At 39.2% G+C, this 15,504-nt stretch overlaps 1 protein-coding gene across 1 annotated transcript; it reads right to left on the reverse strand.

Moving 5' to 3' along the window:
• Window positions 1-259: 259 nt before the first annotated feature.
• On the reverse strand, window positions 260-3,035 carry LOC113038128 (brain-specific homeobox/POU domain protein 3-like). The gene is made up of 2 exons (XM_026195327.1): window positions 2,739-3,035; window positions 260-2,288 (listed from the first exon to the last, which is right to left on the reverse strand). Exons 1-2 carry the CDS (start codon window positions 2,856-2,858, stop codon window positions 1,374-1,376), a joined length of 1,035 nt encoding a protein of 344 aa, XP_026051112.1. The 5' UTR covers window positions 2,859-3,035; the 3' UTR covers window positions 260-1,373.
• Between the last annotated feature and the right edge of the window lie 12,469 nt (window positions 3,036-15,504).

The following is a 15,504-nucleotide window of genomic DNA, read 5'->3' on the forward strand; positions in this document are numbered from 1 at the left end:
TAATCGAATTCTTTAGTTTGCTGTGCATTCGATAATAGCTACACGCCAAATTATCGCGTTGCGTATATTAGACATAATGACAGCAACAACAGGAACGATAACAAAAATCATGATCATCACATGTTTTAGCTTACATTTAGGTTTACCCGAAATGATCTCATACGTATTTATTATTATTATTATTATTTCTAGGTGTTGTTATATTAAGCAAAATAAATAAAGAATAATAAAGCAAGTTCAGGGACATAACACACTGAGGTAAGACGTGCATGGTTTATTGAAATTTCTGTCGCGTACACAGACACAGTTAAGCACACTTTCACAAACGAAACATGTGTGGTATTCAAAATAAATTAAGCTCAAATAAATAAGTAAACAACAAAATCAATGACGTAGAAATATAAATAGGCCAAACAAATAAGAAATCGGAATCATATCTACAAAGTGCAATGAATCTCTGAATATGTTATGAAATGTTCCCATCTACAAACTTAGTGTAGTAATAATTATAATAATATCATATTATTAAGAATAATAATTTAAGTGAGGACGTACAGTAGAAGGGGCTAGTCACAAAATAATTCTTAAATAATTTGATTGTCAAAGCATCGTCGAAGTGAAATTAGTTGCAACACACAACGCTTCGTGTTTTCTATCTAGGCTATTTTACCCAAAATGTGTAAAAAAACCGAAAAGTTTAGTTTTATGCCCTATTTCCAAAATGACCATGAATGTGTCAGGACGTCAGGAATCATGAGGTAGACACAGAAAAGTATATTAAGTATGTCCGTGTGTACGTGCGTTCGCCTGTGCGTGTCCTCTCTTATTGCAATAGGCTACATTAAAATGAATGGAAAATTCAAACTATAAATGAACACTTAACGCCTTGTAAACCATGCAATGGATCACAGCAGGACCTTCATGAATTTCTCCTGGAGCATATAGAATAACACTAAAGTTTCTAGAATGGGACATATTTTGCACAACAGCGTTTTTATCTTTCTTTCTATCCTTTCATCCTTAAAAAAAGATTTTTGATGCGTTCTTCACACAAAGAGGTGCAGTGTATTCACAGATATGTACACATATGAATATAAAAGAGTTGTTTTGAGTTAAGAGAATAATCATTATTATTCAATTCTCGGTTTGTACAGTAATTGCAACGTTTAGTTGGTGTTGGTTTTTCTCTCGTCCTCCGTCTTCCAGAGCGTGTTGTTCTTGACAAACTTCTGGCACACTTTCTGTCTCTGGGATGTTGCCGCCCAGCTCCCATTCCAGTGTGGGAAGCGTTCCGCTTCAGCCTCGAAGAGTTTTGTTGGCTCTGTTCACTCTTATGTCTAATGGTTGAGTTTATTTAAATACATCATTCTGGCCTAGTGCGTAGCCGAAAACTTCATTCGTTTCTGCTTTTGCCTTTGATTACAAAACCACACGCGGACCACGTTTTTTTTCAGGTCCAGTTTCTCGGCAATGGCAGCGATTTTCTCCGACGAGGGTCTGGGCTGCACGGCAAAGTACGCCTCCAGCGACCGCTTCTCTGGAGCAGCGATAGATGTGCGTTTTCTCTTTTTGTCCCCGCCGTTAAAAATCTCCGGCTTGGTCATTTTCTCTCTCTGAGCCCGTTCTGCCTCCTCCAGCCACGCTTCCAGGATAGGCTTAAGGGCCACCATGTTATTGTGGGACAATGTAAGAGACTCGAACCGACAGATAGTACTCTGGCTCAGACAGCCGACCCCGGGGATTTTAAGATTGGCTAACGCCGAGCCCACGTCGGCCTGCGTGACCCCGAGTTTGATCCGCCTCTGCTTGAAGCGCTCGGCGAAAGACTCCAGCTCCCGCGGATCAGGCTCGGGGTCTCCACCGCCGCCCAGAGAGGTGTGCGAGCCCAGGCCGTGGTGGTGCATGTTCATACTCTGCGAGTGGTGATGCTGCATGTGGTTGATTGCTGACATGTGTGAATGCGGGTGGGAAGCGGTGGAGCAAACGTCGGAGCCCGGCATGCCTCCGATAGAGATGCCGGGGGTGAGGTGGTCGAGCAGGTCGCCCTCCAGGCCCTGCGTCGGCTGGTGGTGGTGATGATGGTGGTGAGAAGTCAGCACAGACGGGTGATGAAGGTGCCCAGAAGAGGACGTGGGCGTGCAGGTCATGCTCGTCATGGTGGTCATGGTGTGGTAGGTGGCATCTGGCTTGAACGGGTGACTCTTTTGAGCAACGATGTCCACCGCCGCCAGCGCCTCGGCTCTCTGGAGCAGGGTCTCATCAAAGCCGGCAAAGATGTTACCCTGCAGCTATATGACAGAGAGCAAGCGTAAGTATCAATGGCAAACTCCAGGCTGCCAGGTTTGAGTTGCCCAATTTTAAAGAAAACGCACAACTAGATTAAGCAGCCTGTGTTTTGTTTTTACAATAAAAAGTTTTATAGAATTGAGACACTACTGCAAATCACGTAGCCTATAATGCGGCATTAAAATGGTTACACGAATAATGGCTAATTTCTAAATAAGTGCTGCTCTTGAATAATGTCTAATATTCTGTTTTTTTTAAAAAAACGTATTAAAATAAAAGTATAAGTTCAAGAGTTATACTGGGGCGAAAGTTTATCAAACAGACTGCATTTACACCAACAAAACCAATGCACTTCTATTTTTATAAAAGTTTTAACAACTACGATTAAAATGCAAATGACTGCGGTGATAATGAATCTCAAACAATAAACACAGATGAAATATTGAACTTACCGAGGGCGTGGGCAAACATGCTCGTCGGATAGCCTCAGAACTGGAATGTAGAGGTGTGTATTTAGGTTCGTGCAAAATCGGATGCATACTAAACGGCTGTTTGCTATTCATGGACATCATTATGGCAGAAGTGAGAGAGGGTCGTTTCTCGTCTTCTTCGTTTATCTCCGTTTTGGCGCAAGCAGAACGTCTGTCTACCTTGAAGAACAAGGATAATCTAGATGGTAAATGTGAAAAGCTATGCCTGAGAAGTCTTCTTTACTGGCTGAGCTGAGCCAGGTGCGAGCTGTCACAGTCTGTGATACAGTAGGAATTTACGCAGGCACCTAAAATATAACGCTGCCTCCTTTAGCCCCGCCTCGATAGGTACAGTCACGCCCAACTACTATTACGCTACACTTAAATGTAATTGGTAAGTTTGGGATAAGAACAAGCCTCTGGAGTGTCTGGTCTCGTCCCCCATCGTGTGAGTTTCGGCAGAGAAGGCGTGGCTTTAGCTCTGAGACTCTCATGGTGCGTTTTCATTGGTGCTTTGAGTTTGACAGGTTGCGCTAGATTGGTTGTATTGAACACTGCGATCTTTCTGCGCACATGCTCTTAGTTTAAATGTCTGTCACCTGTCATCTATATTGTTAAGATCCTAGTAAATAATAGTTTAAAGATCCAAATCTAAAATAGTCATTGGTTCTTTTTAAAAAAAAATTATTGTACGTTTTTATTAGCTATACATTTTATCATATATTTTTTATTTTTATACATTTTTACTAATTTATAAACTTTTATTATCGTTTGTCATACAAACTGATAAAAACGTCTTTAAAGAAGTTTTGGATAAAAACACCTACCAAATAACTAAATATAGGATCAACGTAATAATGTAGAGATTGGTGTGTATGTGTGTGTGTGTGTGTGTACATACATTTTTATAATATTCTTTCAATTAATAAATGAATTAATTAATATATGCTAAGTATTTATCTTAATTAAGATATTTTTTGTTGTTGTTGTGTTGTGTGAAGCAAGTTACTTTTTTTCTTCATGTGGCCAGCCTTAACAGTTTGGTGCATGAATTAATTATTGTTCATTTACTTTGTGGTATGCACCACAATATGGATTCTCAAATAGAGCATAAACAGGCTGGGATGATAAGAGCCCATGTACAATTAAATATTGATAAAAAATAATAATAATAAAAAACACAGGTCAAACAAATGAAAGCAGTCAATCAAATACCTCTGACAAATGAAATGCTGGTGCCACTATCCGTTTGCTTGAATAAATGGATGAATTAAAGAAAAAGTTTGGTTAAAAAAAACACACCAAATGCTTCCAGTAGATAAAAAAGTATTTGGTTCAGTGAATAGATCACATTACCCTTCATGCAGTGAAGCTGCTAACTTGGGAACTTCATTATTGGAACTTGACTATTTGATCAGCACCTCTTCAAAGTGGGTTGTGCGTTGCGTTTTGTTGGTAGTGCATGCAAGCTGCTCTGCTTTGGCTTCTATAGAACCCACATATCTATCATTCTAATTGGTACTGAAACCCCAGACACAGACAATAAAGGTCCACAATGGAAGAAGGAGTCTCTGCGAGTGTGACTCGGAAACCTGAGACACAGACGCAGATAGCAACATCGTCCCCTCGTGCCTTGCTCTCCGGCAAGGCCTTGGCACCCGCTCATCAAATATGCATCAATGCTGCCATCTCTCCCCCAGCAACGACTGTCACCGGGGACTCCAAATGCTGAGGGACGGACAGAGAGGCACAGCAAAAGTGACAGAACAGAGAGAGAGGCCGTCTGGAAAAGAGAAGAGAGCTCAAAGCGTGAGCTTATTCATGTAGATAGAGAGACAGACATGCAGCCGAGATGATACAAGCCATACTTGTTGAATCTGTTGAGTCGTTCCCTCTTTTCCTGTCATTCTCTGCCAGACTGTCGACACTGAGTCGCAGTCATTTTCCTGATGAGTTTTCTGCAAACAAGCCTGTGGAAGTGCTTGATTATTGCTAATGGAACATTTTCCTCAATGAATATTAATGCTGAAATGGGGAATTGGTGGTATTGGCTGTTAGGATTCCTACTCCGGATGATAAGTTGAGGTGTTGAGAATGTTTGTTATTTTCTGTCATATATAGTTCATAGAAAATTAGAAAAGCAAAGATCTGTGGTGCGTTTCCTACAATGACAAAACCAACAACACGACTACAACTGTATTATGCATTGCTGGAGATAATAATTAGCTAGTTACAAAATCTGTAGCTTGAACCATGTTAGTTCAAAATATAGACAATAGACAAAAATATAATAGTTAATAATGCCACATAAGTGGTGAATTATAACTTCTGCGAACTAATTGGGTTGAGCTTCTTGTGTTTACACTCTGAAAAAATTATATATATTTTTATATATCTGCTTCCCTTGCCTAACCCTTTGATTTTTACTTTACACTAACATTTAAATATAGCCAGACTTTGTGTTTGTGCACATGCAATGGGATGCAGTGTGGGTGTGGTGCTAGAGCTCTGAAGAGAGAGTGAAAGCAAGACATCACCACAAGCAAATATTTCTGGTCCGTTAAGCAAATGGACAAACTGCTCAGTGTGCACATGAGCGCATGCACCTCGCTTTCCTCTTTCTCCTTACTTTCTTTTTTCCATTCTCGCCCGCTCAAGCCTCCCCCCATTTCATGATTGGTGAATTATTGATAGCGTGTAAAATGTAACATTGTAGATATGTGACCATTCACCAAATCAGCGGGTTCACACTGTGGGGCTGCCGAAGGGAAGGGGTGTCTAAGCACGCACTTTAATGTAATTGCCTTTAGGGTTCCTGGTAAATATTTTATTGTCTGCCAGCACAAATTAAAGGTACAAAGTTACTGAAACGGGGTGATTCCTTACTCCGAAGCGCTGCAGAAGATGTCATTCTGCTTGTCATTTGACTTGAAGTTTTTGGGTACCTGGGAGATGGGTCGCCTTAAGTCTTATCGTTACAGGATGATGCACCTGGGAAATAACAGAAAACAGAAGCAAGCACGTGCCTTGGAGAGCTGCACGCAGTGGTTGTAAGGGTTTGCTGTTTTGGTTCCGTTCACTGAGGCTGAAAGAGCTCTTGATTTAAGTGATCTTGGTGGAATGAAAAAAAGGAGGGGCAGGTTGAAAGACTCGTACATTGCCAGTCAGAGAGCAAAGTAAGCAGAAAGATGGGACCGAATGTGAACAGGAAAACATCATTACCTGATGGGGCAGTGGCCAAAAAGACATTAAAAATGAATGGCAGCCGACACAGATGGTAAGCTGACCTGGATGGGATGTGAAGCGTCGGTGGGAAGATTTGTATTTTTCTGTTCCACACTTAGAGAACAAATTCTCAGGTCCAGGCATGGGGATTTAGCTGTTCTAAATCAAATAAAACTGTTTACACTTTAGCAGTGATCTTTGCTTTCACTTTGGATTCTGCAAAGATACAATCACTGGGTCTTGCTAACCTTTTCTGGGCCTTGTCAAATTGTTTGGTGTAGTTGCTTTTCATGCCTCATTTCTAACTCCTTTCCCTGATTTCTTTTTTGGATACCCTCCTGTGTGCACATACTATGATCCGCATCCTTTCTCTGGCACCCCATCATTCTCTTTGCACCATTCCGCTGTTACCTGCCGTTCACTGTCCAAACGGGATGGGCCGCACTAAGTCTGGATCAATAGATTAACTGAGTGGTTATGAATTATACAGAAGAGCCCTACAGCAGTTGAACGTAAAGAGCTTGTGCTCTTGAATTGGCGTGTAAAAGCTAAGTACAGGCCTGTTTACTTGTTCCCCGGCATGCTGGGTGCTGCACTTCAAGACCCCCTGCTTAGCCAAGACCCCTGGGACCTTAGTCAGGTAAAAACAATGTGATGGCATTGATTGTGATGATTTAAACTCAACTGGGAGAAAAATAAAAGTAGTTTAGGTTGATTTACTTGAGCATGCATGTGTTACAATAACTGCATCTTGTTGAAAGGCAGCACAGAGAGTTTGCTCTCCGTGTCTCGTCACTCTCTTCTGAATCAAACCTCAGAGGAAACAGCTACAGCAATAGCATTAGTCTAATATTCCACCGCGCATGTAATTTTACATTTGCATACAATCCAACTTGGCGTCCCTCATGTTTTTTTTCCAGTTCTACAACAGTAAAACAAAGGAGGGAAAAAAATAAACAAGCAAAATGCTGTAAATATGATAGTGAAGGCATATTCATGATATGCAAATCCCGATGTAGTTTTAGCCCACAGGATCTTAGAGAGACTTTCTATGCATACGAGCAACTGTTTTCCAGAGGACACGTGTGACACATTGAGACAGATGTGTTGGGTGACTTTTACATAACTGTCAGCCGCTCGTTCAGATGCCAAATAAGAAGCTATGAAAAGAGGAAGAGGGCCAAAAGCTGAAACATTTGTCTTGGATCTCCTTTCTTCTTTATTTATTGAAATATTAATGTCTTTGCTTCAGGCCAAGTGTGTTTATGCATGCCGCTCGGAGCGTTGACCGAAATGCCGACTGATGCTCCCTCATTGATTTTTTTTTTCATTGAGGGTGTATTTGTCTAAGTAGAGGCCGCCAGTCACCCTACCACCCTCCCCGTTCTCCTGCTCCCTCTGCTTTAGTATGCTTTCCTCTTAGTCCTGGCCCCATTCCTCTGCTTCATCTGCCCTTATTAGACTCTTCAAATGGTGCTGCTTTAACTCTGCGTGTCAGACACTTCAAAGGATGGCTGTGTCGATTGTTGGTTTGTGTGCAGTTGACTGTAGTGGAGTTTGTGTAAGGGATGTTGCAGACTTTATGATGTGAGTAATGAGTCGAAAATAAAGAAATAAATAGTGGAAGAATTAAGTAAGGCCTGAAGAGTACTTTCAAAAGCCCTGGTGGAAATGAGATAACGTGCACAAATGTTTATCTGTGCACGTCTTGTAGTTTTTTCCCATTAGAGAAATTCACTTTAGAAGTTTAGGGACTTTTTCCATCAGCTCATGTCTTTTGGGGCAAGCTGGAAAATTAAGGAAAAGTGTTTATCCACTTCTTTAAAAAGGAAGAAGTTTATTTTAAAATTTTGCCCAAACGTTGTACGCCAAGCAGTTCAGAAATGGCATAAATCTACATGTCATAGTAATTAATATATTAAGAATGACCAACATTATTGTCACTGATCCTAATCACGTCCTGAAAAATGAATATATATTGCTATCGTCAAACCAGAGATATAGAATTTCTCAATTTAATAAGGCTGAATGGAAGCACTCATTCAACCTTAAAGCTAAAATGAGCTTGGTTTCAGATACAACATACTCTGAAGGACTTGAGTTTTGTTTTGTGATTATAATATTATGCATGTATGTGTTCGTTATGTTTGTTTTGTTGTTGTAAATGAAGCTGTGGATGCAAGAAAATTTCAGGCTCAGTGTAACTAAGTATTTACCGTATCCTATCGTATCATATGATGGGAATTGAAGTCTCTGTAACCCTGACCCCTCTTGTAATTGACCTTGTGGTTCGAGCCATGGTGTCTAGATGTATTCTAGCAGTAACACTTTACACATTACATTTCTTTCTACTGATAGGAGCAGTTGATGCCTAATTGTCCTAGTCCACATGTAGTAATGTATTTTCTCTGAGTAAAGGTAATGGCATTGAGGATCTTTACAGGTGGCGTGCTGAGCAGCTCAACACCATGAGGAACATTGAAGAGCAGATTTGAAGGGCCCTGGGGAACTGGGGGTGGGTTTGCATCGAGTGGGAGCGTTCGGGACCCCAGCTGGTGCAGGACGGGGTGCCATTGTGCTCCCCACCCTCCTCTCTGCAATGCTAACAGGATTAGGCGACGGAGAGCACCCTCTCCTCAAAACCCCAGGCTGTTTCTCGCATGTCCTGTCTGATCTAGGGGTTTTAAGGATCCCCATGTCATGCTTTCAAAAGCCAGAAACCCATCCCAGAGGGAGACTTCGAGACTCCATCTGAAGAACAGTTAACAGTATATGTGAAGATGACTTTTGGATATTAAAGCTTTAAAGCATGGTCCAATGCTTAAACCAGCATAGGATGCTTTTCTGGTCTAAACTTATTTAAGATGGTCTTCCAACCAAGTTTAAAGTTACTCGACAGACAAGCCTGTCCAGAATGGAACATTTAGATAATATGAGATTTTAATTTGGTCATGATTTTAATTTGGTCATGATCCTTTAGATCGTGAGAACGTTCATTCAGGTGATTTTTACTGGTAGAATATGTACGAAAGAGGCCTATCAGTGATAAACTCACGTTTTTAATACAGATTATTATTATTATTATTAAAAGAAAAACAATTTAGGGCAAAATCCATTACTAAATACATTGAATCTGTTTACAAATAGAGAATTGTCTTTTTTTTCAAAAACAACAAAAAACTGACATTGTCACCAACCATAATTTTGGGGTAGTTCATGGACTCTTTACAATGATGAAAAGCTGCATTTCTGAACCTGTGTTCAGAACAAGTATGTCAAGCAATTCAATAATGTTTCAGAAAAAAACCTGAAAACCATATTGGGTCAGTTTCACCCTGTTTATGCATTCTAAGGTTAAGATGTCCTTTTCAGTACAAAATAGAATCTCTCCAAACCTCCAAGGATGGTGCACATATGTCTTGAGCAAAGGCAAAGACAAAAATGGATGCACACAAGTGTCCTGACCTTCTTTTCCCAGATCCCCCCCTGTGGACTTGAGCCTGACTTCACAATGAATCCCAAGCAGTGTGGCATTCATGTCACCACCGTACAAAGACTCTCCGTATCGCTTTTCTCACACACCCGCTCTAGAGGATCCTCCAGCTATCACTCTTTAACCTCAACCCATACCCAACAAATGCTGTGATTGCCAGCATTTACCTTAGTCTGCATGTCTTTATTTATTTTTTATTTTTTTAACAAGTTACTGATATTCATTGATAGCGATCAGGTCTGTCGATCTGTTGTAAATGCAGCGCTAGTCCTGATGGAGGCACAGCGCTCGTACCTGACAGTGCAGCGGGACAGCGCTCTCATTACCACAACAATGAAATAATTATGAATGCCGCTGCGAGACTTCATCAGAGGAATATCTATTGTATTATTTATTCAGTCCCCTGGTTCAGGGAGAACACATATAAACTTCCAGCCATGCTCTTCCCCATGCACACACTCTCCTGTCTGCCTTTCAAAGCGGTGGCTTGCTGCTGCCACAGTTTTCAGCTTCATTTCTCCAGGCCCTGGGATGCTTTGCTTGGACATTGCCTCTGATTTGTAGCCACGACTGACCCTAACTGTCTCAAAGGACTATTGCAGTCTGCACAGTGCCAGTTGGAGGACGTTCATTCATCAGTAAGCGGTCAATACTCTGATGGGTTCATAGCTACAAGTGATTACTCGACGCGGAACATGCTGCCTTCAGATGGAAGGCCAAACCGGAGGCCCAGTCCAGCCATGGAGACCGATGCTTGGAGAATCGTCTCTATTGAAGACAACAACAAGACTGCAGCCAGACCAGCCACGCGAACAGAAAGCAGGTGAGTGCTGTCTTCTAGCTTGCTGGAAGGTCTTAGCGGAAAGGTTTGAATGACGTCTCACATCTTGCATGTAGTGAACCTTTTAACTTTGGCAACAAAAGCGTGTGGGGTATATTCGTGGCCATGCGTTTTTTGCTGCTGTGTCCGTCCTGAGTGATGGTTGTGAGTTTGCAACACAGCATCATAAATAATGCAGTGCCTGCTTGGCAACACCATGGCTGGTGCCTGGCAACCTCTGAAGCTCCGTGGTGCTGGGAGACTGGGGAAAGTGGGTGCAGTGGGCGGAGTCCTGCAGGTGCTCGGCTTCTCTTTCTCATCTTTCTCATCCGTTCATCTGATCCTGGCTTGGGAGAGCACTAGTGTACAGAGCAGATGCACCTCCTGCTCACTCAGCTGCAACAGAGGAGGCCTTTGTTACTTTGCACTGTTAATACATCGCATATAAAGGGCCGGCCGACACGCTCCTTTCAGCCCACATGAAAGTTACTTATCTTGTTATGGCTTTTAATCATAGGATAATGACGCACATATGATTCAAACCCTCTTTATAAACCTTCCAAAGCGTTATGGAAATTTGTAAAGTCTTGTGCAGTGCATATTTCAAAGTTTCATAGACTTGGTAAAATATTCCAATGTATTATATCATATGAGATATAGTGAGAAAACATATATAGTCTTTATGTGCTGTATAGGGATAATTTTTAGGTAATTTTTGACCCTGAATATGTACATACCAAGCAAATATTGCCTATATACAAGTAAACAAGTTTTTAAAAAAAGTTAAGTGAATTTAATTTGGGGTTGGTGGTAAATTGTGATTGTTAAAAAAGAAAAACAATAATATAAATATATTGGCTGATGTAATAACTGATATATTGGCTACTATTAGATATAATTTTTAAACTTACCCTGAAAGTCTGTATCATAATTCTTCTAATTAATTGCTTCAAAGTTAACCTAAAGTCTTGCAATTTGTAATTTGTAATTGTAATTTTTTAATATAAATAAATAAATAAATAAAAAAAAAGGCTTTTCCTTCCCCAAAATGATGTAACAAATTTGGACCTATTGTGACCCTCTGACATTAATAAATGATAAATAAACATTATGATATAATAATAAAACAGAATACAGACAAACCAAATATTTGTGCCATATATTGAAAAGAAACGAAAATCACTTTTGATTAAATATATCTGCTTAATATTTGAACCAATTAAAAAACTAAAAATTCACATTTATTGGCTAATATTATATGATGACCAATATATTGTTGTGCTTGCTTTTTTTAATCCCAAAAGCATGTTTCATGATTGGCATGAGATTATATTTGGATTTTTTCAGTTTCTTTGTTCGCCTAAAGATAGACAACTAGTATAGCCTTCATTGACTCAAGCATACATTTATGTTTGCATGTGATTCCTAGAATTTATAAGTGCAGTGATGTGTGACATACTTCCCCTTTCACGGTTCCCAGATAATCCTGATATCAGTTAGTGTAAATACCTGTGGCTTATAGTGGTGTGTTTGCTACAAGTGTGGTTTAGCAGTTTATCAGGATGTGGGTAAATGTGGGGTCTCCTAAACCCCCAGCCCTGGGCCAGGCCTTCGCACTATGGTCCGTTTTCAGGAAGCATCAGCCCGTCGGGCCAAGGTGTGCAGCTAAAAGATTAATAACTTACCACCTTCCCTGATTTGTTCATGTAAATTATTAACCATCACCTCATTATCAATTATTTAAATATCAGATTCATATTGTTCTTTTTTTCCCATGCTCTCATTCACAGAAAGAATCGCAGTCGCTTTCTCTTTTTTGCTTTCTGTTTTCTGTCAGTGGCTCATGAGAAGTGGGGGTAACTTGTCTATAGTTCTGTTCCGTCGTTTCTGTCTCCTAAAACATGATTAATACTTCATGGTGAGACAGCGGATATGGTAGCAGGGTAAGTAATGCTCCTGGGGCAGAAATGCACCCCTGTTCAACGTTTTGATGAATTCCAGCACAATACTCACTGAAAATGGTGATGAAAGCATATATTAGCGAGAACATCACTTACAACTTTGTAATCAACTCTTCAAGTCTTCAGAATGAAGGAAAATGACCTGAACTAAAAGCTTAAAAAAGTGCAATATTATTGTGATTTATTTAGTCTTTGTAACAAACACTACAAATTAATGTTTGATGTAACAAATTAATAAATTGTACAATGTTTAAATTGTTTTAAAATAATTACACAACAATAATAATAATGTAATTATTAAAAATATATTTGTAAATAATAATAAGTGCTGTCAAACGATTAATTGCATCCAAAATAAACGTTTTTGTTTACATAATATATGTATTTGTCCTGTGTATATTTATTATGTATATATAAACACACACACATACAGTATATATTTTGAAAATATTTACATGTATATATTTATATTACTATATTATATATAAATTTGTTTGAAATCTAAACATAACTTATTTTTCTTAAATATATGCAAGCATGGGTGTGTGTTTATATATACATAATAAACATACACAGTACACATTATGTAAACAAAAATGTTTATTTTGGATGCGATTAATCGTGATCAATCATATGACAGCACTAATAATAATACATTATTATTATTATTAGAATTCGTTAATTTTTTGATTTTGAAACTAATAATCATTTAAAACCGCATAACTGAATATGGTGAAATACTAAAGAATAATTGCACCCTCCATATGTAAATGATTAATATGATTGCTAATATAACTTTTATGAAAGAATAAGTAATATATATATATATATAAGTAAAATGTATGCATTAGTTTATACATTCCCTCATGCCTCATGTAAAATTCCCCCATAACAAGATGGAAAACATGAATATCCCAGTTAAATCTTACTTCAGCATGTTTACTAAACACTGTCTAACATTTGACCGTTATGTTTCAACATTTGTCTATGTAAATCTATTTGACTGAAAAATCCAAAATAGGTGTTGTTCCTTCCATCAAAGGTCAGAGGTCAGACATGCATGCCACCCTACCTGCTTTTCTTGCTATTCCCAATGAATTTCACCCGAGGCAAACACCACTTTTGGCCATCCCTGTCAAAATCAACAGCAGTGTGTGTTTATGTGCACGGTTAACTGATGTCGTACCTCTTCTCTCAGCGCTACCGCCAATTTGATGTGTTTATGATGTCAAGATGAAGCTTCATGTATTTTGCATGACGTTTGCTGTTTCCTGTGATGGTGCCTCTTAGGTGAAGACAGAGACACAGAGGTATAACAAACCACCACTTTTAGTCTCATTACGTCTTAGAGGCGAGATGGAGGGAGATAGAAAAAAAAAGAGAAGTTTAGCGGCACACCCCACTCTCTCACTCTCTCACTCTGTCTCTCTTCCCCTGTTCCTCTGCATTAAGAGCTGCCTGGGGGCATGCGAGCAGGGCTGGGGGAGGGAGGGTCGGTTAAGAGCTGTCATTTAAATAAGCGTTTATAGAGAGAGGAAGAGAGCTGGGGGAGGAGTACCAGAGTCATGGATGGCAGAGAGAGAGATAGAAGGAGAAAGAGTTGGAGAGCGAGGGGGAAAGGGTGGGGAACAGTCGCTTTAATGTGTCTGTGATCTCTCGCACCAGTCCACAGCTGCTGCAGCAGCAGGCTGTCCTGCTAGGCCATATGTTGCCTGCGCTGCTCCAATTATCCTCCCTGGAGCAAGGGCCCACTCACAGCCTGTGTGGCTGGCCCGCCGGGGTCGGCTACTGTTTCAGCACAGCTCTCACTGCTGTCACCGTGCTCGCACCCTGAGAGGCCCCCCTCACGCGCCCACCGGCCCGACCACAGTCACACACACACATCTCTCTCTGTCTTTTCCTTCAACCCCATCAGTGCCCATTGAGCTGAACATGGGCTTTATTTTGGGTTTTGCCCCTTTTTAGAAACAAGTTAGATGAGCCGTTTTTAAAAGTTGGCGTGTATTTTAATTTGGGTTGTTGTAAAAATTTGGAATTTGCATTTTTTATAATTCATTTGAATGAATGAAAAAAGATTTGGATGTGTAGAAAAAGCATAAATTTTGTCCAGACCAATGGAGTCACAGATAAAGCAAATGGAGTTCTTGATGACAAAATTCTGTCATCATCTATACTGTACCCAATTTAAAACTAATTTAAGTTCATTTACTTTTATTAATTTAGCAGATGTTTTTATCCTATGGTTTATATGTATGTATGTATGTATGCATACATTTTCCCTTTGAAACACAGAAGCTTTTATGAAAATGTCATTATAATGTCAAAGCTGTTCTTTCTTAGTTTATTAAATGAATTATATATTAGGGTGGGATTTGAACCCAGGTTCCCTAGTATGCTGAACAACATATGCATTGCTAACCTAATGCAACATTCGCTGAAACTGTTTTTTTTTAAAATATATATATATATATATATATATATATATAAAACAATACTTTTGTTATTATAAATAAATAAATAATAGAAACAACAAATATTAAATATGTAAATAAAACAAGTAATTTAAACGACATAATCGTCATTATCATTGGAATAATATTTACTATTATTGTTATTCTTGTTACTATTGTTATTGTTGTAATAACACCGATTTTAATATGTTAATTATAAAAATAATATTTAAAATAACTAGAAAATGTAATTATATTATTGCCACAGTATATTATTGATAATATTAACCAATAATTTTTAGAAACCCATATTGTCAACGTAATTTGTTTATTTCACTGAAATAATGGTTTCATAAGATTTATAGGATTGAATGTTATTCTATGGAAAGATATGGAAAAGAAGACGCATATAAGATATGAAATGTTATGACTTCACACATAATTACACAATATGATGCAAAACCTTGGAACTCTGTTGCAAGTGTACAACAGTACAATAGGATTCGCTTGAAATGAAATCACAAAACAAAACTGATCAAGTAATGACCTGGATTTATAAGGAGTTCAGATTCTAAAGATAAAACGATGAGCTAAAAACCCAACTTCTGAAGAGAGAACGTTAGCTTCTGTGAGATATGTTCTCATTAAGGCCCTGTGCCTTTGATCGTCTCATCAGACAGAAGACGGAAGGTTCAAAACAGAGGCGATGCATGTTGACATATTCATTTTCAACTGAGCAAACAAAAAGGAGAATTTTTATTAACTGCTGAACCGAGGAGCAACAACAATTTGGCCGTGT

The sequence above is a fragment of the Carassius auratus genome, chromosome 21 (genome assembly GCF_003368295.1).
Source record: "Carassius auratus strain Wakin chromosome 21, ASM336829v1, whole genome shotgun sequence".
In the NCBI taxonomy this organism is placed as follows: Eukaryota; Metazoa; Chordata; class Actinopteri; order Cypriniformes; family Cyprinidae; genus Carassius; species Carassius auratus.